Source organism: Ovis aries, chromosome 16, assembly GCF_016772045.2.
Source record: "Ovis aries strain OAR_USU_Benz2616 breed Rambouillet chromosome 16, ARS-UI_Ramb_v3.0, whole genome shotgun sequence".
Classification (NCBI taxonomy): domain Eukaryota; kingdom Metazoa; phylum Chordata; class Mammalia; order Artiodactyla; family Bovidae; genus Ovis; species Ovis aries.
Genome location: NC_056069.1, coordinates 12538756 through 12563073, shown reverse-complemented (window position 1 = coordinate 12563073; position 24318 = coordinate 12538756). Strand labels below are relative to the sequence as shown.

At 46.2% G+C, this 24318-nt stretch overlaps 1 protein-coding gene and 1 long non-coding RNA gene across 13 annotated transcripts in view; one reads left to right on the top strand and one right to left on the bottom strand.

Annotated features, from left to right (window-relative positions):
* The window catches only part of MAST4 (microtubule associated serine/threonine kinase family member 4), a 618855-nt gene extending 597011 nt beyond the window's left edge, over window positions 1-21844 (top strand). For all 12 annotated transcript variants that reach the window (XM_042233730.2, XM_042233728.2, XM_042233727.2 and 9 more), the window contains 5 exons: window positions 1806-2035; window positions 2563-2685; window positions 11287-11423; window positions 13665-13846; window positions 14141-21844. In XM_042233730.2, coding sequence (XP_042089664.1) covers window positions 1806-2035; window positions 2563-2685; window positions 11287-11423; window positions 13665-13846; window positions 14141-19335 — 5867 coding nt within the window. In that variant the 3' untranslated portion in view covers window positions 19336-21844. The remainder of the gene's footprint in view (window positions 1-1805; window positions 2036-2562; window positions 2686-11286; window positions 11424-13664; window positions 13847-14140) is intronic.
* Window positions 90-7733, bottom strand: LOC132657942 (uncharacterized). Its single transcript, XR_009596751.1, has 2 exons — window positions 7150-7733; window positions 90-5827 (listed from the first exon to the last, which is right to left on the bottom strand). It is a non-coding gene; the product is annotated as an uncharacterized LOC132657942 (long non-coding RNA).
* Window positions 21845-24318: the final 2474 nt, after the last annotated feature.

Genomic DNA, 24318 nt, shown 5'->3' with positions numbered 1-24318 from the left:
AGTGACCCCCTGGAGGGCCTCCGGGGCTCCCAGAAGACAAACGTGACTTACCCCTTCGCACTTCTTTCGGCAGCAGGAGATGAGGCAGGATCACTTCCCACAAAGGCTTATTTCTTTTGTTTTCTTTCTTTTTCCTTTCTCCCTTCCCCAAGTTAAGTGATAAATTTCGCTCTTCTGAATAATTTTTCTTCCCTAGACCAAGCATCATTTATATCCTTTACAGAGCTGTTTACAGCATCTGTGTCAGAAAGCTAAGTATAGTTTTTCTCATCTAATTAATGAGGAAATCAATACAGAGAACATACGTTTTTCATTTCTGGGGATGCAGAGTGTATCACAGACAGCACTGAAATTACAAGTTTTACCAGCCTTGTCTGTTGGGTTATGCTTCCTCCTACTGGTAGCCCAGTCATTTTCTGCCTTATATTTAAAAAACTGGGCTTAATTATGATTTTGTTGAATTGCGGTATTTTTTGACAACCTAGTTTTGCCTCTACTAATCACAAAGTCTGGTGTAATTTCACTGGCTGAGATGAAAATATACACCCTGGTGGTTGTGACTTATCACTCAGGTGACAGACAGTAAGAGAATGGAAGTATCAGTCAAATTATACTGCAGATGGCTTGCAGTTGGAAGAATACAGCCCATGTATACAAGGGATTGTTTACATTGTTGAAATTTGAAATTTGTGCAGAAAGAAATGTTCATTGAGGGGGCAGTGCTCACTGTAGCATGTTCTGTTTTCTGGGAGATGTCCGTATTGCACCTTAAAACAAACACCCTGGTCTGAATGACTGTTCACAACCAAAAGGCAATGGCTCCAGGGTGGTCGGTAAGTGGAATGTGGTCCAGTCCACTCTGAGAGCTGGTGAGAAGGCCCGCCTCTTGGTGGACGTGGGTCAGTTACTCAGTTTGGGGAGATAAGGAAAGATGTATTGAGGACAAGAGTCAGGGGCATGGCTTTCTTAGCAGTTTGGATCTGTGTGTCTACTCCGTCTTCTTCTATCTCTGCATGTTTTGAAGTTCCCTGCCCACCAGCGTGGATCTGTTCAGCTGGCCTTTGTATGAGACAGAAGGTAGCCAGGAAAAAAGTGTCAAGATGCCACATGAAGTCAGAGCTAATTGTTCTCCTTTGGACAGATGTAAGATTCTTGCCTGGATAATCCCATGGACAGGAGCCTGGCAGGCTACAGTCCATGGGGTCGTAAACAGTCGGACATGACTGATCACACACGCATCCCAGGAATTACAACAGAAGATAGTCTGGACACTTCCAGCTTGCTGTGGCCACCGTGTTATTCACTGCACCCTGGGAGTCTTCAATAGCACTGGCCTCTTGTAGCCTGGCCCTCGCTGAGCTCACATTTAAACCACAGCATCTTTGTGTAGATTATTCTTTTTCATACACAACACACACACAGCTGTGCGTGCACCATTTCATATGACCAGTTAGGATTTGTTTAGATTCGCATAGATGAAACAGTGACAAGACCTATAAATAAAAAGTGTGTTTGTTCATAAAACAAGGAAAACAGGATAGAATTGGTGTTGAAGAATATGAAGTGAGGTTTTCTTAAAATTTCTCTATCCACCTGCATTATCTTCTCAGAAACCTTGCTAGAACTGCAGGTAATATATGAAGAGAATCAGTTCTAGTCATAGTAATAAGGACTGGTTCCTTTATAGGCAAGTTAACATGACAGGGTTTTCCTGATGCAGATTACCTAGTCAGCACTTGCTCAGTAATCCAGCTTCCCTGGTGGCTCACTTGATCAAGCTTTGACGACTGGCTTCTTTGTTGCAGATATGTTTGCTGTTTCTCCACTGGGAAGTCCAATGTCTCCCCACTCCCTGTCCTCGGACCCTTCTTCCTCAAGGGATTCCTCTCCCAGCCGAGATTCTTCAGGAGCTTCTGCCAGTCCACACCAGCCCATTGTGATCCACAGTTTAGGGAAGAACTATGGTTTCACCATTCGAGCCATCCGGGTGTACGTGGGAGACAGCGACATTTACACAGTGCATCATATCGTTTGGGTGAGACTCTCTTTCTGGCCAGTTTTCATTCCCAGCAAACTAAAGAATGAATACATCAGCTGAGGCATGGTTAACAGCAAATGAGCTTCCTGTTGAGCTGGCATTTGGGACCTACTTCATACTCTTGCTCTTTATCTGTGTGGTAGGACTGAATTTAGCAAAAGTTAATTCTTTTTAATAATTGTGTTAGTCTTCAAATCTGATTATCCACTCTATATACCGAGCTTGTAGAAATAGTACAAAATAATCTTATTTTTATCCTTCTTTTCTTAGTTTTTTCCACCTGGCCTTCTTTTTTTCTAAAATACTTTCTCAGGTCACCTGAAATATTGCTTAAGGAACCATAGGAATTACCCTATTTTAGGAAGATGGCAGAACAAAAATAGTGAGCCATATTTTACTGGTTTCCTCTTAGACTCACAGGATCATTTGTTGATGAACTCAGAATATTGTGCTGCAAGAGGACAGTAGGTGTCAGGGTTGTCATTTGTTTGCTTACTAATCTGTCTTCTCCTCTTGAACTTTAGAATGTAGAAGAAGGAAGTCCAGCTTGCCAGGCAGGACTGAAGGCTGGGGATCTGATCACGCACATCAATGGAGAACCGGTGCATGGACTTGTCCACACGGAAGTTATAGAGCTCCTGCTAAAGGTACTGTCTTTTTTGATGTTAGGGCCATCTAGATGAAGCAGGTAGCCAGAAAGAACTGGCACCAGAAGTTCTTTACTCAAGTTCCAGTGTTCTTCTATGTGGGCTATCCATACACACTCAGTCTCTTTGCTGAGAAAGCATTCAGTGGTCTGTTTAAGGAAAAGGCAAGAACATGAATTTTTTGGTTTTATATCATGAAATCCACTTTCATGTATCTGCACTGTCACTTCCTGATTTCATTTTGCTTCTCATCCTAAATTACAAACAGAGTTCTCTTTGTTTTCTGTATCACACGTAGTAAAATCTGGTTGGAAATCATCCATCCTCGGTGCGATTTTCTTTAGCAACTTTCAGTACACTTTATTCTATTATGGCAGAAGACAGTGGTATTAAACTGTGAGGTCAGGTCTGAAGCTTGATTTGAGAGTTGAGTTTCTTTGGAAGCTAGAGCTGTGAATATATAATAGGTGGTAATGGAAGAAGGGATGCTGGCAATCATTAGACCTTTCCCTCCTGTACAAATAAGTTTGAATGTAGATCAGTCTCTACTTGGAATTAAGCTGATTCAAGCCAGTGGAGTAGGAGGATCATAAAGAGCATGAGTGTGATGAAGAGAGATGGTCTACACTCATTCTCTCATTGCTGTTGGGCTCTTTGCTTTGCCACTGCTAACTAAAGAATATAAAGTTATAGCCCCAAATATGAATCTGGTTAAAACAAAGATGAATCTGAGTCACAATTTTAAGTTTTTTCAAGGAAAAAATCCTATCTGTGATTTAAAAAAAAATGCGATCATTAACTGTAGGATTAGTTTACAGGTCAGCAGATTTATAGATGACTTCTCCGTGTGTGAACACAGGGAGGCATTACTAGGGCCTATCAGAGAGGTGTGAGCCATCACCTCAGGTAGCCTGCAGCCTGTTGAGAAATAAAACATAAACGCATATGTGTCGTTTAAACAACATCCATTCAGACTGTTTCTAGAGCACTTGCTAGGCAGGTACCATGGGAGACACTGGTGACATGTCTAGACACGATAGACATTGGAAATTATGTACAGTTCTTACCTTGAGGACTGTGAGAGACACAGGAGATGCATGCAGGCAGATGAAGTTCAGCCTGATTAGCCAGAGCCACAGCAAGGGGAGGAATGCCATGCTTCTGCAGAGAATATTCTGTGAATAGGGAGAGGCGTCCCCGAGCAGTGACACTGAACTGAAACCTGAAAGAAACTTGGGAATTTGGAATTAGTGCAGGTGGGTGGGTGTACAAAGCCCTTGATAAGTAAGTAAGCCTTTGATAAATGACTTTTATCCTTCTTTTTATCATCCCCCAGCCAACACAAGTGTATTCTTCAAAAGATTCAGGGTCTGGCCCACATTCCGAGAGGAGTAATAGTATGTACATTCAAAGGTCCGTTGTGAAGTAGCAGATTGTAGGGAAGTTATTGCCATTGATCAGTCCACAGCATTAATGAAATTTTGGTCTTGACTTCAGGCCCCATGGGAGTAGGTGACTGTCTTTGCTATCCTCCATACCTACGGATGGTTCCCTTAACTCTAGTCAGCTTTCTCACAAAGGCATAGTATTGCTCACTGGAGGAAGAGGATGAATCTTGAGAGGACATTGCAGGGCCGTAGGCAGTATGGGAAGCCAGCCGGGGCAGTGCTGAAAACGTGGCAGGCCTGACGGCAGCCCTGCAGGAGAGACATGGAGCTACTAGTAAAGCTCCGCACGTCATCCCCTCATTTGCACAGTGCCGGGTTTGCAGCTGGGTACTCAGAAAATGTTTGTGGAATTGAGGTGACTAGTAGGGATCTTCCTCGCGTGCTGTCCAAAAGTCACCGTGGGAGGAGCCGAGCACCATACAGCTGCTTGTGTTAATGTCTTCATGTACATGCTGCTCAGTTTGGGAGTAAAACCTTGAGATGTCTGGAGCCTCTACACTTTGCAATATGCCTACCGAGTAGTGCACACGTGCTTAGTCGCTCATCATGTCCAACTCTGCAACCCTTTGGACTGTAGCCCGCCAGGTTCCTCCATCCATGGGGCTTTTCAGGCAAGCATTCTGGAGCAGGTTGTCATTTCAAAACAGGTGGCATTTCTGGCACCTACATGGGTAAGGCTTGAGTTTTTTTCTTTTCATTCACCATCAGTTTCTGATAATATTACTTGTCTAACTGCCATGAAATAACTGTCTCCTAGTAAGTGCCCCCAAAATGGGAGGCAGAGCAGGATTGTGGACTTTCAGAGTCCTTGGCTGTGAGAGTCCCCTGAAATGACGTCAGACTTCCCAAGACAAAATTCAAGAAGTCTGACCAGCCTATTCTCTCGTAGTGCCTGACCCAGTGGTCCAGGGATACGCCATTGCTGGCTCGCATCAACTCTTTGTGAGTGAGGGCCCAGGCTCTATCTGCCACAGCCTGTTTGTCTTTCCAGTGGTGTAGGGACTATGAAGGTAGGCAGAGGTACTTCTCTCTCCCAAGTACTCCTTGAGCTTTTCTAGGACCTCCCTTTTGTTTAGATAATCAGGCTATGTTTTATATGTGAGTTTCTTTTCATTGTCAACTCACAGGACTAGAAGTTTTGGCATCAGCAGTTCAAAGATGGTCAGATGGATTTTAAATGGTGATAGGTTTGACCTCTTCTGTTCTTTGTAGCAGTATTACGCCACATGCATCTTGGGTCCTGGCACAGTATATCTTTATATTATTTCTTGCATTTGCTCATAAAATCAGAAGAAATAACAAGCTGAAATATACATATCTTTAGGAAATATGCCTTCTGTTTATTTTGCTGAGACATATTTGCTGTTTCATAATTTATTTTATAAAACATTTTCGTGTGATTCTGGATTTTAAAACATCTCTTCCTAATTCTGTGAAATTTGAACGTATGTTTCTCCTGAACGCCTCTGGCAAGGTCTCTGAAAAGGGTCAGTGAGTTCCATTTATAACATTTTGTCCTCATCTGGTTACGGAGTGCCTGCATTCCTGGATCTGGTTGACCTGTGTCCCTGAAATGCCACGAACATGCTGTAACGGAGAGCTTTGGCATCCTCCTGGGCCACGGCGTGCTGTCTCACATCTAAGCAGAGGATCCTGCTTCTGGCTCATAAAGGAAGCTCTCAAAAGAGCAACCCCTGTAAGGAAACAGAGTGGATACAGGGGATTTAATTACCTTCCCAAGGAACTGTGTTATCATGCATCTTTCTCCTAAATGTGAATAGTGATTCTTGGACAAAGGATCGAGTGACTAGTACCAGTCCTGGACTCCCATGTGCCAGCAGTGGCAGACCATCAGGGTAGTAGCTGTATTTTCGTTTTCTCAAGTGCTGTTTACCCGATGCTTTATACTTGCAAACTACTTCACAAAATCTCATGGCATCCTCAGAAAAAGGTAGAAGAGCCATCACATAGGGCTGTATATATTTTTAGAAATCCATGTGCGATACTGGGCTTCCCTGATGCCTCAGATGATAAAGAATCCAGCCTACAGTGCTGGAGACCCCAGTTTGATCCCTGGGTGGCAAAGATCCCCTGGAGAAGGGAAGGGCATCCCACCCCAGTATTCTTGCCTGGAGAATTCCATGGACAGAGGAGCCTGGCAGGCTACAGTCCGTGGGATCACAGAGAGATGCAACTAAGCGACTAACACTGTGTATAATACTTATTTATCTTTTGGATTGTGAACATATTTAGCATATCCTCTGTGTCATGGCTTCACTTTTGGCCTCACCCACCCTCACAGCTTCAAAGTGAGCCTGCTGTGAAAGCACTCACTCACATGCACGAGAAGCAAAGTCATAGTTATTCGGTTCAGTTCCCCAGCGGCTCTGCGCTTTCTCAGTGTTGCCTCAAACCTCTCTAGCCACAGGGAGTTAATCACCTCCATCCAGATTACAAGTAGCTTGCTAAAAGAACTTTCCCACAGCACCGAAATCGCTCTCTCCCCACTATGGTGGAATGTGGAGGCCACGTGGACCCAGTCATACCCCCTGTTCACATGATTACCTGCCTAGTGTAGCCTCTCAAATGCAGGAAACCCCCTATTCAGCCAGGTTGCTTTCTTAGGACAGCATTAGTTTAAATGCCCAGTCATAAGAGAACCTAAAATAATGCCAGCCACTGCCTCAGTATTTCCTTTCCCTAAACTCTGGGAACCTCTGGATACTAAAATGGGGGCTAAAAGAGCACCATTATTACCAATTTTACATATTAACTGGGTCCCCAGAGTGTGCAGAGTTGTGTGAGGTACCAAAGGGTCACACAGCACATGGCGCATATGAATAGTAGGTAGTCAAGAGCACTTTACATGAATAAATTCAGGTCATCCTCATAGCCTGTGCACAGGTGCTATACATAGAAATGTCCCCATTTTACAGATGAAGAAATTAAAGCAAGGAGAAGCTAGCGAAGCAGCCAAGGTTCTGTGCTCGGAAAGAGCAGAAGAGGATTTGCATACCAGCAGGGCAGCCCCAGAGCCTGAGCTTCCAACTAGCGTACCACCGCGCTCTGGACGGGAGGTCTGATTGCCAGAAGCTTAGAGTCCAGTGTTCGCAGGAGAAACAGTGGCAGCGCTAGGCTACAGTCAGGCCGCCAAGCCAAGGAACAGTCTGTAAATAGGGCCCAAGTGCGGAAGGAGAGAGAGCTTTCCACCACAGTGGGCAGGCGGAGAGTTGGGGGTTTTCTGTGCAGGGCTGTGAAGGGTGGGTGGATGTTAGTGTAAGGGAAGGAGTGCGGGACGGTCTAGGCTCAATAAAATGACGCTTTAGACCACAAAAACAGGAAACTCAAAGTGCTTGAGGTGCATGAGTAAACCAGTGTGGCTGGAGCCTGAGTTCATGGCGTCTGGGATGCAGTGCGCAAGGTGACCAGGGCTGGATGGTGGAGAGTATGAATGGGGCTAGGACACCAGCATGGCAAGAATGCATTCCCCATGGGTATTTTGCAGAGGAAGAACTGTGAAAGCAGTGTAGCTCAGGGAGATACCCAAGGCCACATGATGAGCTAATGTGGAGTCAGATTGAGAGAAGAGGCTGGGCAGCCTGACTTCTGCTTTTGTGTTCAGTTCAGCCAGCTTAAAATAACTTCCTCCCCACCATGCACTAATCACACAAGCAGTTTAAAGTAATGCGTAACTTAATAGAACATTTGACAGTCTTCTGGCCCCATTTTATTGTTATTTTTTGAAATAGTGCCACAGAATCTCTCTAATAAGAGATTGTTCCTTCTTCAAAAGAATTTGTTGAGGTCAAAGGACCCAGTAAAACAAATTGCCAGTTCTGGCAGCACTTGCTATAGCTGATGGGTCCACCAGGTGGCAGGCTTCACAATTCTCACCTACTCCCCATAAAATTATTTTTCAGTCATTTACTTACTATTTTTGTCATCATTAACTTTCTCAACCAAATGTTTGCACGCTGCATTTTTTCCTGTCTGTATTTCCTCTTAGGAACGTTATCCCCTTGTGTATTTCCATAAGTCAAGTGAACTGTCCTCTGAAACAGCTCTATGTAGAAACAAACTAAAAACTAAGTTTGTTTGTCTTTTTCGAGTTTTTTCTTTAAATTTTTAAAAATTTTATTTATATTTTAATTGGTGGAAAATTGCTTTACAATTTTGTATTGCTTTCTGCCATACAACAAAGTGAATAATTATATATGTATTCTTTCCCTCCTGAGCCTCCCTCCCCTCCTCCCCACCCCATCCCTTTAGGTCATCACAGAGTGCCAGGCTGGGCTTCCTATGTTCTTTAGCAACTTCCCCCCAAGTGTTTTACACATGATAGTCTATATATGTCAATACTGCTTGTGGAAAGGGACATTTGTAGAAACCTTAATGATACACTCTGATTCAACAAACTCCAGCCGTAACTTTTCTAATGAAAAATGTTAAGCATTTTATTATATTTATCTCATACAATGTGTATGATGTTTTTCTGTTTTTAAAATTGGACTGTAATAGGAGGGATAGCAGTGGTTCAGGCTTAGACTGCTCGTGGGCTCCTGCAGCCCCAGTGATCGCTGTGGCGCTGTGTCCTCTCTGATATGATACAGTAAAGGATGGGAAGAATCCCGATGACGGACGAACTCCCATTATGTTTGTTGCCTCTTTCCTTCCCCTAAGCCATTTAGGAAAAACCAAAACTTGAGTCTGGCCTCAGTCAAATTGTAAAGAACAAACCCCAGTCCAAACAAATTTTGGTAGCCCTTTCATACTTAAAAGTGGAGTTTTCAGTTTAAAAAATAAATTGAATGCCAGTCTCTACTACCAGATAAAGGTTTGCTTTGAAAGTTTTGGCATCTGCTTATAAATATAAGACAAGTAATTTATTTTTTCAGAATGAAAAACGTTTTTTTCCCTTGTTCAGATTCAAATCCCATTTCCCTAAAATATTTTTTTTTATGGTTATGGTACTAAGTACGGGATTATATGTTCTTAAATATATAAAGAACTCAAAAATCATTAATTTTCAGTTGACTATTGATTTTTAGATACAAAATTGGATGTAAGACATGAATAAATCATGATCTAAAGAAATAAAAACAATAAAAAATAAATGAGACGAAATCCAGCTTTGTTAATACCCAAAGAACAAAGATTAAAACTTGATGTAACTTTTTCCTATAAAATTGGTAATTTATTTAATACTAGTATTCAGTTCTGACAGGCGTGTGCTAAGATGGGTACTCGTGTGCTGCTGTTAAGAGTTTAAACTGACATGAACTTTCTGGAAATTAGTGCATCAATGTGGAGAAGGAAATGGCAACCCATTCCAGTGTTCTTGCCTGGAGAATCCCAGGAACGGGTTAGCCTGGTGGGCTGCCGTCTATGGGGTCGCACAGAGTCGGACACTACTGAAGCGACTCAGCAGCAGCAGCAGTACATCAATGTGTATCAACAGTCTTTAAAAAGTTCAACTAGACCCTCCAATTCAGTGTATTGAGTCTAGACAGATAATCTAAGGAAAATGTCAGAGGTTAGGACACTATAGATAAAGATACTTATTTCAACTTTTACAAGAATTAGAAAATAGAAAACAAGAGCTATAAGGAAATAGTTAAATTGTGATTTACCTATCTCATGGAACATTTTTAAACAGCCAGTAAAAATTATGTGAAGGAATATTCAGTGATAAAAGTGCAAGTTTTTCAAAGTTATGAAATGTGAAGTGAAAAAAAACTATTAGATTAAGATTAAAATTACTTATAAAGTATGTCTACATATATATATATATGTATGCATAATTTTTACATGCTTAATAGAAGACCAGCAGGAAATATACAGAAATATTCCCAGCATTAGCTGAGTGGTAGGCTTCTCAATGATTTTTTAAAATATATATACATTATTGTTTTCTTCTAATAATGGCATGTATTACTTTCCAAGTTGGATAAGTCCCCTGCCCAACCATACTCAACTCCCCATCTCTTAACATCACTTAGATCTGAGTTGCTAGGCATCTTCCAGGCATAGGCCTTTTAAAAGGCCCTTCTATGTATACTTCTTGTCTTTTTAAGGTAATCAGGACCATCTGTGACTTTGAAAGGATATGATTCTCCCTTGGTTATTAAGAAATTCAAGAAGAGATCATTGAGAGTGAAGTGAAGGGGGAGGGTTCTGCCCACCTGTCCAGGGCACCCCCTCACCCTGGCCCCTGACTCTGCTCTCAAATCCTCCCCTAGGGCCTGTCCAGCAAGCCCCGGTCCCAGGTTCAAGTCAAGGGGCACAAAACCCCCCAGGAATGACCTTACTGCTCCCGACCTGACAAAGCAGAGGCTGCTTTACACCTGCTGGCATACGCTTTCCAGCTCTGCTGGGCTGACAGGTTCTGGTGCTAGAAAAAAAAACTAAAAATAATTAAAGATAAAAGTCTCATTCAGTTGTGCTGCTTTATGATTTCTAGGTCAAAGGAAAAGCACAAAAAGGAGAGAGAAGAAAAATAAATCAACCAAGAGCACAGCGTCTCTGGGCATGTTTACACTTAATACATATGCATGAGTGTAACTGTTATTTATAGAGCCCTTTCCATGTGTCACTCTGGGTGCTAACGGCTTGACACACTCTATCCCCTTGATCCTCAGATGAGCCCTGGGAGACAAGTGTGATTCTGCTGCAAGAAGGTCCAGAGGAAAACAAGTGCTCAGGTCACAGGCTCAGATTTAAACTCAGCTCTGCTGGGCTTCCCAGTGGGCTCAGTGGTAAAGAATCCACCTGCCAGTGTAGGAAACGCAAGAGATGCAGGTTCAATCCCTGGGTCAGGAAGATCTCCTGGAGTAGGACATTGCAACCCAGTCCAGTATTCTTGCCTGGAAAATCCCATGGACAGAGGAACCTGGAGGCAGCAGTTATTGGGGTTGCGAGGAGTTTGACATAACTGAGCACAACAGTAGCTGTGGAATCCACATCCCACCACCTCAAGGAAACCTCACATTTTTTTTTTCCACTCAGTTTATCAGGACTTCACTACCTGAAGGGTCTTGATAAAGGGACCTGGTCATGTCCGTCCTTTTGGATGTTTATTTGTCTTTGGATCTCCTATATCTTTTCTGGCCTTGTTTCAATATTTCCCTTTAATACCACCTCATTTTTTTTATAGAGTGGAAATAAGGTGTCAATCACGACCACCCCATTTGAAAACACATCAATCAAAACGGGACCAGCCAGGAGAAACAGCTATAAGAGCCGGATGGTGAGGCGGAGCAAGAAATCTAAGAAGAAGGAAAGTCTGGAAAGGTAAGTTAGAGCCGTCCTCTTCGTGGGTTTGGTGTGTTCCCACACGGAAGGAAAATTACTCCTCACTTAATTGAAATGCTTGCATGTGAGGAAGATCTATTTCTCTGTGAGACATGTTGCCCTATGGTTCACATGTGTTTATACACTAGAGTTTATATTCATTCATGATAGCATTATGTTTCATAATGAAAAGATTTATGTAGTTACACTGTAGAATTTACTTTTTCTTATGTGTGAGAACCATGAAAAGCTCTGCTTTTTCCTAAGTTTCCAGACTTCATTTCAGTTGGATTTGAGGAACTAAAACTTCAGGTAACTTTTAGCATTAAATCTATATTTAATAATGTCCATCTAAAAACACCAGGGAAAGCGTGGTAGCTCAGTGATAAAGAATCTACCTGCAATGCAGGAGATGCGGGTTTGATCCCTGGGTTGGGAAGATCCCCTGGAAGATATAGTTGCTATTTTTGAATACCAGATATTCTAAGATAACTAGATCTTCAAAGCATCCAAATAAGCCTGGAAATAAAAAGACTTTGTTTTACTGCCTGAAAGTCTATCACACATTAGCACTATAAAAGGCACCCTGAGTATCATTTAGTGCCCTGTACAGACACTGGTGAGGGTTGTGTGTGTGTGTGTGTGTGTCTGGTGGGGAAGTTTCTTCCAAACAATTGTCCAGATGTGCTTCCTGCATGATGCGACAGCATCTTGACTCTACCCACTTGAATTTGGTGTGTTGGATCACAGTATAAGGATTTTAATGCTAGAAATGAAAAATACGCAAGTGTAAAGAGCAATGATTGTTAACTCCAGGAAAGACAAATTGGTATAAGAAAGGAAAATACAAGTATGCTTTTTGTGGCCAAACTATGAACAGTATTTATTGTGTAAAATAAAGAAAGTATCAACCTTTTGTTCCTAACCAGAAAATTTGGTTTCGCTCAACTGGTGGGAAATGTGCTTGTTTAGAAGGGGGATAAGTTGTTACAAGGGCTAAATTTTTCATCTTCTGTGGTAGGAAATCAACAGAGAATTTCTAGGATTGAAAAACTGAAAAAACAGTATAAGCACATTAGGTAGCAATTTGCAGACAGCTAAAAGAGTAGAAAGAGTTTCGCTGGGGATCGGGGAAAAGGCAGAACAGAGCTATTTTTCATTATAAGCTTATAAAGCTATTTGGCTTTTTGACCCAAGTACATTTATTACTGTGATTAAAAGTACACATATGCACACGCACACACATACATTGATATCTTTTTTTAAGTGTGAGCTTTATATTTTGAGTGTGTGTTGGGTCATACAGAACACCCTGCTTCAAGGGACAGTAGAGTGGAAAGCATGTGACCCAGCCCCTGGAGGCGAAAGAACCCTATACAGCCACCTGCGTTTCAGAGCCACCTGAAGCTATGCTTTTAGCTCTAAGACGTGCTTGTTGGCACTCACTACACATTTGCCCTCTGCTGAAGCGTGGTGTCTGCTGCCCTGCTGACACAATAAGCTTCAGTTCACCTCCCTCAGTTTTTCTATGTAAATGTACAGCCTCCATTGTCCATGGGAATATTCAGGCGCTCACGATGGAATAAGCACAGCCGACAGCCCCTCAAGGATGAAAGCCTCTACCCAGTAGATCACCATTAAAGAATCCAATATTCCAAATGACAGTTTTTCTTCCAAGGATTTACTTTGTACTGTTTCTTAATTCAATTGTGTCAGTGTGTTCGGAGCTATATACTTGGAAGCTTCCAGGCAAAAAACAGTATCCTCAAAACCCTGACATACCAATAAATGAATGTGCATTTATTCTTAGTTGCTCAGTCATGTCCAGCTCTTTGTGACCCCATGGACTGTAGCCTGCAAGGCTCCTCTGTGCCTGAAATTTCCCAGACAAGAAGACTGGAGTGGGTTGCCCGTTTCTTCTTGGAATCTTCCCGGCCCAGGGATCGAACCTGGGTCTCCTGCATTGCAGGCAGATTCTGAGTCACCAGATATATTTTCCTGTTTTCACAACTTGTCTTAAAGTGCTTGAAATCAAGAGGGTTTCCATTGTGTATTCTCAAAGCCTCTTCCTTTCTAAGTCATAGGAAAGTTTTGAATATAAAAGTGGAATCCTTCTCTTTAAGAGGACCCGCCATCATGTCACCGTCTCTGGGTGTGCTGAATCAGTGCCCTGGTGCTTCGGGGAAGCGGGGGTGGTTTTGAATGTAGAATCTGATCAGTTTCCTCCTTTTTTCACTCTAGGAGGAGATCCCTTTTCAAAAAACTAGCCAAGCAGCCTTCTCCTTTACTCCACACCAGCCGAAGTTTCTCCTGCTTGAACCGATCCTTGTCATCAGGGGAGAGCCTCCCAGGGTCCCCAACTCACAGCTTGTCTCCCCGATCCCCTACACCCAGCTACCGTTCCACCCCCGACTTCCCATCTGGTGAGTGAACCTCCTCTCCTAGCAAGAGTTGAGGGGCTTAAATAGAGAAGGTGGGGATGTAATTGACAAAGAACAGGATTGACAGGAAGGTCAGAAGATATAGCTATTCGGTCCCTTAGAAAAGACAGGAAGTACTGGGTTGACCTTTGGGAAGGTTTATCTGAAAAGTATTTATTCACTAGACTGAGATGCTGAGACAGTTCGCTGCCCTTATCTGAAACAGCTCGGGTCGGAAAGCCTGGGAAGAAAGGGGAAGGGAGCTCTTGCTCACAGTCTCCTGTTTCCCACCCACAGGCACTAACTCCTCCCAGAGCAGCTCCCCAAGCTCCAGCGCTCCCAACTCCCCAGCGGGGTCAGGACACATCCGGCCCAGCACGCTCCATGGCCTGGCCCCCAAACTCAGTGGGCAACGCTACCGGTCAGGAAGGCGGAAGTCAGCCGGCAGCATCCCCCTGTCTCCACTGGCCCGGACACCCTCTCCAACCCCACAGCCCACCTCCCCGCAGCGGTCCCCATCCCCTCTGCTGGGGCACTCACTTGGCAATTCCAAGATGGCTCAAGCCTTTCCCAGCAAAATGCACTCCCCACCCACCATCGTCAGGCACGTCGTGAGGCCCAAGAGTGCAGAACCCCCTCGGTCCCCGCTGCTCAAGCGCGTGCAATCGGAGGAGAAGCTCTCTCCCTCCTATGGAGGCGACAAGAAGCACCTGTGCTCCCGCAAGCACAGCCTGGAGGTCACCCAGGAGGAGGTGCCGCGGGAGCAGCAACAGCGGGAAGTGACCTTGCAGAGCCTGGAGGAGAATGTGTGCGACGCGCCTGCCCTCAGCCGGGCCAGGCCCGTGGAGCAGGGCTGCCTGAAACGCCCCGTGTCCCGGAAGCTGGGCCGCCAGGAGTCTGTGGACGAGCTGGACCGAGAGAAGCTAAAGGCCAAGGTGGTGGTGAAGAAACCTGACGGGCTCTCAGAAAAACAGGAATCCCGTCCGAAGCCCCACGGACTCGGCAGTGACTTGGAAAACCTCTGTGCTTTTAGGCTCGAAGAGAGAGACAAGAAAATCTATCCGAAAGCTTCAGAGAGGTCAAATCATTTTGAAAGCAAAGCAGCCATGCAGGAGGCTCAGCCCCTGTCCAGCCTTTTGAAAGACGCTCTCCACAAGCAGGCCAACGTGCGGGCCAGCGAGGGTATCACCTCTGAGGGGGCAACAGCAGCTGGGGACCACAGCCAGGGGACCACCTGTGACCTCAAACGAGCCTCGACACACAGCACCCTCCAAGACGGCCTCTGTCACACCACCCACAGGTCCACCTCTGGGAAGGGGGACACCGCAGAGAAGGTCCCCCAGGCCAAGGAGGGTCTGCGGTGTGAGAAGTTAGACGGCAAGTTGGCCAACATCGATTACCTCCGAAAGAAGATGTCCCTCGAAGACAAAGACGAGAGCCTCTGCTCTGTGCTCAAGCCCAAGGTGACGGCCAGTGCCCAGGAGTGCCTGCCTGGGAGCCTGGGCCGGCCCGTGGGAGGGCAGCAGGAGGCCCCGCCAGCCTCCGAGGGCCGCACACCGTTCATCGGCAGTGCCCACGCAGCTCAGCTCAGCACCGTCTCCTTTGTCCCTCTCAAGGCCCTTTCTGGCCGGGTGGACAGTGGAACAGAGAAGCCAGGCTTGGCTGCCCCAGAGTCGCCTGTCCGGAAAAGCCCCTCAGAGTATAAGCTGGAAGGGAGGTCTGTGTCGTGCCTGAAGCCCATTGAAGGCACCTTGGACATTGCTCTCCTGTCGGGACCTCAGGCCTCCAAGACAGAGCTGCCTTCCCCGGAGCCTGCCCAGAGCCCCAGCCCAGGCAGTGATGCGGAGTCCCCCGTGCCCCTGGCTCTCCCCAACAGCGCAGGGAGGAAGGCTGACACTGCGGGTCAGAGAGAGTCCTCCCCTGCCAGCTTCAAGGTGAACAAATCCTATCTGCTTGAGCCCCGGTTCCCACCGTCCAGTCGGGGTCTGCAGAGCTCACCGGTGGCTGCCCCTCCTGACCCAGAGCTGAAGCTGGACAAGAAGGTCTCCCAGGCAGCCTGTGCCCCAGCAACCATCATGGAGAACCATCCTCAGCAGGGAGAGGGCCACCCCAGCCAACACCAAGACCGCAGCCCCGACGTTAAGCTCCTTCCCTTCCCAGGGCAGAACCTCCAAGGTGCCAATGCATCTAGATCTCTCAGCCCACTCTCGCCTGAAAGTGTCCCTTCCAGGGAGAAGCCGAGTGGCAGAGAGTTGTCCGAAAGGGGCCCGTCAATAGTCAGGAGTGAGCGGTCAGCTGTGAGGCCCGACATCCGCAGAGACCCCTCCAAGGAGCTGTGTCCCCCAGAAGCTGCTAAACCCGGCGACAGCTCCCAAACCCTCCCTGTGGTGGGGAGGACCCACCCAGATGTCTCCACCCAGACCCAGGCCTTGGAGAAAGCATGTGGGCCTTGCGGGAGAGCAAAGCCCAGAGATGGCCGAGAGGAGGTGAGGCTGCCAGCCAGAGCAGACTCCTCTTTGCGCTCTGCGGGGGCTCCTTGTGAGAGAGAGCTGGGCGCAGAGAGTGGCCTGGAGTCCAAGATGGAACCTGCTTCTACCAGGCGGTCTCTGGAGCCGCCCAGGCCAGAGAGTGAGAAGAGTAGAAGGCTTTCTGGTTTCCAGTCTGTGCAGAAAGACAGTCCCAAGGAACCGGAAAGGAAAGAACAGCCTCTGCAAAAGCACGTCACCAGTAGTTCTCAACCGGGTCCCAAGGAACCGGAAAGGAAAGAACAGTGTTTGCAGAAGCACCTCACCAGTAGTTCTCAGCCGGGTCCCAGGGAACCGGAAAGGAAAGAACAGCCTCTGCAAAAGCATGTCACCAGTAATTCTCAACCGGGTCCCAAGGACCTGGAAAGGAAAGAACAGCCTCTGCAAAAGCATGTCACCAGTAGCTCTCAGCCAGGTCCCAAGGAACCGGAAAGGAAAGAACAGCCTCTGCAAAAGCATGTCACCAGTAGTTCTCAACCGGGTCCCAAGGACCTGGAAAGGAAAGAACAGCCTCTGCAAAAGCACGTCACCAGTAGCTCTCAGCCAGGTCCCAAGGAACCGGAAAGGAAAGAACAGCCTCTGCAAAAGCATGTCACCAGTAGTTCTCAACCGGGTCCCAAGGACCTGGAAAGGAAAGAACAGCCTCTGCAAAAGCATGTCACCAGTAGTTCTCAACCGGGTCCCAAGGACCTGGAAAGGAAAGAACAGCCTCTGCAAAAGCACGTCACCGGTAGCTCTCAGCCGGGTTCGAAGGAACCGGAAAGGAAAGAACAGCCTCCACAAAAGCATGTCACCAGTAGCTCTCAGCTGAGTCCCAAGGAACCAGAAATGAAAGAACAGCCCCTGCAAAAGCACGTCACCAGTAGTTCTCAGGTGGGTCCCAAGGAACTAGAAAGGAAAGAACAGCCCCCGCAAAAGCACCTCACCAGTACCTCTCAGCCAGGTCCCAAGGAACTGGAAGGGAAAGAACAGTGTTTGCAGAAGCACGTCACCAGTAGTTCTCAGCCGGGTCCCAAGGAACCGGAAAGGAAAGAACAGCCTCTGCAAAAGCACGTCACCAGTAGTTCTCAGCCAGGTCCTAAGGAACCAGAAAGGAAAGAACAGCCTCCACAAAAGCATGTCACCAGTACCTCTCAGCTGAGTCCCAAGGAACCAGAAATGAAAGAACAGCCCCTGCAAAAGCACCTCTCGAGTAGTTCTCAGCCGGGTCTCAAGGAACTGGAAAGGAAAGAACAGTGTTTGCAAAAGTACCTCACCAGTACCTCTCAGCCGGGTCCCAAGGAACCGGAAGGGAAAGAACAGTGTTTGCAGAAGCACCTCACCAGTGGTTCTCAGCTGGGTCCCAAGGAACCGGAAAGGAAAGAACAGCCTCCACAAAAGCACGTCACCAGTACCTCTCAGCCAGGTCCCAAGGAACTGGAAGGGAAAGAACAGTGTTTGCAGAAGCACCTCACCAGTAGTTCTCAGCTGGGTCCCAGGGAACCAGAAAGGAAAGAGCGGCCCCCACAAAAGCACCTCACCAGTAGCTGTCAGCCCTCACCCCCCACCAAAGAGCTCCCTGGCCTGGCTTGTCAGCACTGCATTCTGCCCAGCCACCCTGCTGCCTCTCTGCCAGGGAGCAAGCCCTGTGCTACAGACTCCAGCTTCCAGGACGCTCTCAGGCCCGCTGCTGTGCCCAGTGACAGCAGCAGCCACAAGTCCAGGTCTGACCCCGACCTGGGTCCTCCAAAGTCTAAGTTCTCAGACCGGCCCCCCTCCTCCCAGAAGCCGAGTGCTGAGGCTGCAGTGAGCAAAGAGCCTGGCGCTCTGACCCTCGGCAGAGCAGGGGTGGGGAGTGGTAAGGGTGTGTCAGAGGAGTTCCCTGTCTTCCCAAGTCCCCAGAAAACAGCCCGTGAAGTGATCGGCCAGGGAGCCAGTGGGCGCTCAGTCCCCCTGCCCACAGAAGGGGGTCCTCTAGACACAAAGCTGAGACCCACCAGCGCTGGGTGTCCCCCAGAGGCACTGGAGATGCTCGGACATCCACCTGGGCGAGGACTCCTCGGGGCCAGTGAGTCAATGGACCAGAAACTTCCCACCATCAGGGAAAGGCAAAACCTGTCTCCAAAGGCCCCCACACCATCCACTGTGAAAGATTGTCCCCCTCTGTGCAAACAGACAGACAGGAGCCCGAGTCCGCTGGCCACCAGTGCCGACGCCAGCAAGTCTGAAGGCAAGAAACGCACTGAAGCACTTTACACCCCTGCGGATGGGGAGAAGCCGGGGGCTGGCTTGTCCTCGGTGCATAGCGAGGCTGGGCCCAAGGGTGCGGAGCAGCTGGCAGCAGCCGCTGGGAAGGGCTGGCCAGAGGCCAAGGGGAAAGGGCTCGGTCCCCAGAAGCCACTGACCGAGGCGAGCAAGCCCAGCGGCATGAAGCGGTCACCTTCAGCCACAGTGCAGAGCTCTCTCGGCTGTGCCACCCTCCCAGGGAAGTCTCAGAGCTATTCCTGTGGCTTTCCTGAGGTCAGACCAGCAGTTCCAGAGACTTCTACCACCTCCAGCGACACCTCTGCCAAGGCCGGCGGGCCTGCAGCAGAATGCCCAGCCTCCAGCAGCAGGGACCAGCGGAAACCCCTGCCTAGCGGGAGTGGCAGAACCCAAATGACCAAGAGCGACTCCTTGCCATCCTTCCGCAGCTCAGCCACCACTCTGGAGTCCCAGCACCCCAGCCCTGGCCTGGTGGCGGGCACCAGCCACCGGGACAGGGCCCTCTCAGTAACCACCACCGTGGGAGAAACCAAAGGGAAAGAGCCAGCCCCCACCCAGCCAGCTCAGACCAGGAACCAGAATGTGAGCAGAGAGGCGGCCAAGCCATCCCCCGCTCCAAGCACTGAGCGCCCCGTCGTTCTTCCTTCTGAGAAGGACACTGGGCTGCGACAGAGGCGGGGGAAAGAGAGTTTGCGCGGCAGCCCCAACAAAAAGGCCTTGTGATGGGGCAGGCCCGGGCGGCACTGGGGAAACCCACCCTGCGTGTGTCACTGCGTCTTGACTACCTTGGAAACCAGCGTCGTGGGACACCACCCCCCTGCTATCGGCAGAGCCTGGAGCCTCACTGAAGAAGCGAGGAGACAAGAGACAGAGAAAGAGGGGACCTTCTTCCAAATGCCTTCCCAAATTGGAACCGGCAAACTTACCAGATAGTGTTTGTACAAAATAAAAAAAAAAAAAAAAAAAATTCTTTCTGGTTGAGGTTGAGGGTTGTTGAGGGAAAAGATTTTCTCTGTAAATATCTAGCAATGTGTTTGGTTTGGGGTGTAGAGTTGATACCTTGCTGCTGATGGCGTCATTTACTACAACTTTTGGGTTTTCTTTAAGTAGGATTTTTGCTCTACCATTGCTCACGATGCAGTCATGAAGCGAAACGGCTAAAACGGTGTTTGTTAAAATATAGATGCACCCATATTCATGCATATACACATCCATCCACGTGTTTTGGTCTGTGGTTGAAAAGACTCTTGCAAGGCTACATTTTTTTCTAAGTTAAAACATTCTGAGTAGAGTTGATGGTGGAAGAAAGCCTGAAATACACTAGATGGTGAGTTTGTATGTGTATTTTTAACCAGAAATGTTGATAGCGCTGTATCTGGCTACCTATATTTCCAGACTTAAAGCAAGAATGACGCGAATCACTGCGTCTGGAATGCTCCTCCATCAGGAATGGCCACAACAGATGGAGCTAGCCATTTTCATTTCACTAAGGGCCATTTTGATCCTGGGCCCAACTGTCTCCAAGGCCAGTTGTCCTTGTGTGTGGATGTGGGTGTCGACTCTTCACTATAGGTAGAGCGAGGGCTATAAACACACGTTGACTTTTATTTCTGTCCTGCTTTCTCTCCTTCTCGTGCTCTTAAATAAACTCAGGCCTTTATGCTGAGTCGCTAGTCCAAGAAGTACACATTTTGTAGTAGTATTGCGCCCGCCCTGCTGTTGAACAAAACAGAAAATAACTGGCCGCACACACATCTGCTCGTGTTTAGGCTGATTAATAAGCACTAGGCATTGGAAGAGGTTTTCACTTTGCTTTTTTGAGGAAAAGTGGACGGGGTATGGATTTTGGCATCATAGTATATATTTTAAGGAATAATCAGGACATCAGATACATTTTAATACATAGCTGGGGCCTTATGTTCTAGATGAAGCTTGCTGTTTTTAGCAAGTTCCTGGGTTTCACATTCATTTCTGGTGCATCAAGTAGCTCCATACATTTCATAACATGGTCTCTTTATTTGTATGCAAAAAATATATATACTGTATTAATAAAGAGCAGCATTTTTGTAAGAAAAAAGACTTGGAGCTATTTGGTGCTTGAATGTGACTGTCCTTTTTACTTTTGCTAAGCCTTATTTAAATTTTGTATACCATGGAATATGTAGGGTTTGTCCAATCATTTTAGTGCTGAGGGGGTCTTTGTGTTTTTTTGTTGCAGTTTTCCTGGTGGCTTGTTTTGTATTGTAAGACAGCACTTGCTGACGTAAGTACTAAGCACTAAGAGAAAATACACACAGATAAGTATTTATAAGATGCTTGGGATCCATAGCAGGATTTTTGTTTTGTTTTGTAAGAGAAAAAATCACCAGTAAATACTAGTCCAGCACCCAACCCCGCTCCCCGCAGGGATATCTTAGTATCTTCAGGCTATAAAATTGTTCACCTAAGCACAGCATCATCTTACATCCCCCTGTGGATTGTAAATCATTTAGTGAGGCTATAAACTCCACTCCCAAAACAATTGCTTGGTTGTCCTTCATTGTAAAATGAGTTGACAGTGGTGAAAAAACTCTCTTCCTTGCCCCTAACTTTTTTCCCATGAGGTTCTAGCCATTCCCCATCACTATGTTGTGAACGGTAAAAGAAACAAATATTTTGAAAGAACTTAAATGGGTTTCAAAAGTGGTCTCAGCATTTATAATTCACACCTGCATTCGGCGGCTGTCATAACCCAACCCTTCTGCACCCAGACATCTAGACAGGTCTGTCGGGGAGGTAGTGTATGGTTTACAGCCTTTGCTTTTTAACTGTCCAGTTTTCTTTAAAGCACAACTAGCTGCTTGTTTACAAATGATATTTTAAAATGTATATTTTGTATAGTGTATTATCATTTTTGCCAAATATGTTTTTGCATTTTGGATGGCTACAGAGTCCCTAAGATTGCATTTGTGTAATACCTGTCTATTGTTGTAAACCTCTCCAGTCAGATGGTAGAAATTCTCCTGTGTTCTGTTTGGTCGGTCTCCTGTGATTGTAAGGTGTGCTCCTCGCTAGTACTCCCAGCTGTAGATTTACCAGCTTAAAGTTTGTTAGGATCTGTGCAATAAAGTGTTTGCAGTCTTATTTTCTCTAAGGAATTCCCTATGGATGTCATAATTGTTGTATATTGAACAAATATTTATACTTATGCAGTTGCATAACATTGAAATAAAAATTTAGCATGAAAAGATAATGACTATAAAGTTTTTCCACGCCGCCCCCCCCCCCATCTACACACATGCATAGCATCTCCAAAACATGACTGAATAGAACTCCGTTGTGGAAAGGGTGGTTTTCTGCAGCTCCCTTTTGGTGAGTGGAAAGTGGAAAGGTTTGCTAATTTTTAAAAAACTGAAACAGTGTTCCTTTCTGCAAGACTGTCTGCCTTTAAGTAGACTCCACTCCTCCAGTTCTCCCAAAACTTTGCTCCATCCGTTACCATTGTGGTCTCTCATCTTTCTTTTCCTTCCATCCGATCTCTTCCCTTATAATTAAAAACCAAGAAGACATCAGGATGGAAGGAAGCAACCTCGCATTTATTGTCTGCCTGCTCTGGTGTGCACACTTAAGGCTGGGCAACATGGGTTTTATCTGCCATCTTCTCTGAGCCCCAACACCAGCCTCAAACCAGATGGTGATGGCATCCCCATTTTACTGAGGAGCAAACAGGCCCAGACAGGCTGTATGATTTGCTTAACACACACCCTATAAAGACAGCTTACTTTAGGATGTCGATTTTTCTGGTTCTGAAGCTCCTGACCTTTCTAAACATTACCAGGTATCATGCACTTGAATTCAGATCCAGGCCCCTCTGAATAAGCTACCTCATTTTCTCTTTTTAAGTTTATATGCAGAGAAACCATATCATGCAAAATTACAAACCTGATGATTAGTGGGAAGCCATGAGCCAAGGAAGCTAACCGTTCTCTGTAATAGGGATCCTTTATTAGTTGTAATTAATCAGTAGGCAATTTCCCTTCTAGATTTTTGGTTCACAACACAAATGTTACATGGAAAAGTATAGCTCTATTAACTGGAAATTCACTTGCTTCAGTATAGGCTGGACATTAAGCAACTCAATGGTAGGGCAGTTCACTCAATTTAATTTCCTTCCTACCAGTGTGTTCTTAACACTTTCCTCAATGTCATCATTTTGTGTATTCCTCTCTTTCTACCTCCTACCTCAGTTAGTATTGGATGCATCTCATATATCTAGGAAAGCTGGAAATCACCACAGCTTTGTTGAACTTTGGTTTCATTACTTTTTTTTTTCTACTGAAAATCAATCATTTGGCCCAGGTTCAGTTTCTCTGGCAGTTCATACACCTCAGACCCTGGACTGGAGGCTTTAACACCATTCATTAGAAAAAAAACATGCAGCAGCATCTCATGAATTGCTGGGACCATGCATTCCGAAAAACAAGATCGCCCTCTCATAACGTCATAGGCTGCAATGGGGCTGTCAATCCCAGTACTTGGATGCAGGCAAACACATCAGAAAGGGACTCTGTTCCCAAGACCGAAGTTCCCTGCAAGTTTTGTGACATGCCATTGAGTCTGTTCAGATGTAGGGGAAAAGGAAGAAGATCTGTTGCATACGGTTTCTAGGAACTGCTCCACAGAGCTGTACAAAAAGGCTCTTAATATTAGAAAGCTGAAAGCATCTCCCAAAGTCATTGGCTCTTGCACTGAAGCACTGAAGAGATGGCTGTCAGAACCTGGAGGTGAAGAAAGAAGTTGTTTGCAAGGCCTAAAGCAAGCGTGCTGCCACTACCCAGCCCTTCATATGTGAGCTGGCATTGCCATCTCCTCCAGCTGTAACCAGTCTAAATAAATATCCTTTGCCTGCAAGTTCTGTCTCTTTGGAATACGAATACCGTGTGAAACTGTTTTGCTGAAGTGACTTTCCTTGGCTGGAGGCAGATTTTCTCATGCGGGGACTGAGGGCAGGGATGGCCTCCTATGTCTGTCAGCTCCGTGCCACCCGGTAAGACGACTCTCAGCCCCTTGGCCGGCCTGCTGTCCCTTTCCAGGGGGGATCCTTAGAACACCCATGGCTCCTGTTCTCAACGGAAAGGAAAGAGCAATCCAAGAAGCTTGGGCTTAAGCTTTTGCCTTTGAAATCGCAAAGCTTTAGAAAAAGCCCACCTCCTTTTTCAGTACTGGAAATCCTCACCATCTCTTTATTCTGGCACTGTTGTGAAAACCAAAAAAGTCTTTAAAAATTCTTATTTGTCTTTATTGTGCAGTACATGGTCAAGTGAAAGCAAATTGCAAATATAGAAAAGCAAAAAGAAAAAAAAAATTAGGTCACTGCCCTTCCCCAGACACTTTTATTCTTCAATTTATATGGAATTTTATTTTAACAACAACAACAACAAAAGATAATAGTCAGCATGATGTTGGGTAACTTCTGCTTAGTATTAAATCAAATATAGATTTCAGTGTCTCTGAGTATCCTGCAATACTACGTAACGACCACATGGTATTTCATATTAAAGATGTGACAGTATTTTCTCTCATGTACACGTGCACAAGTAGAGAACCTCAGACTCGCATGTTTGAGGTCATCCTGCTCTAAAGTCTTGGCTCATTGACCTTGGAGCCAGGATTCATTTAACTTACCCCTACACTCCCATCCAGCCTCCTCCTGCCCCATAGGCAACT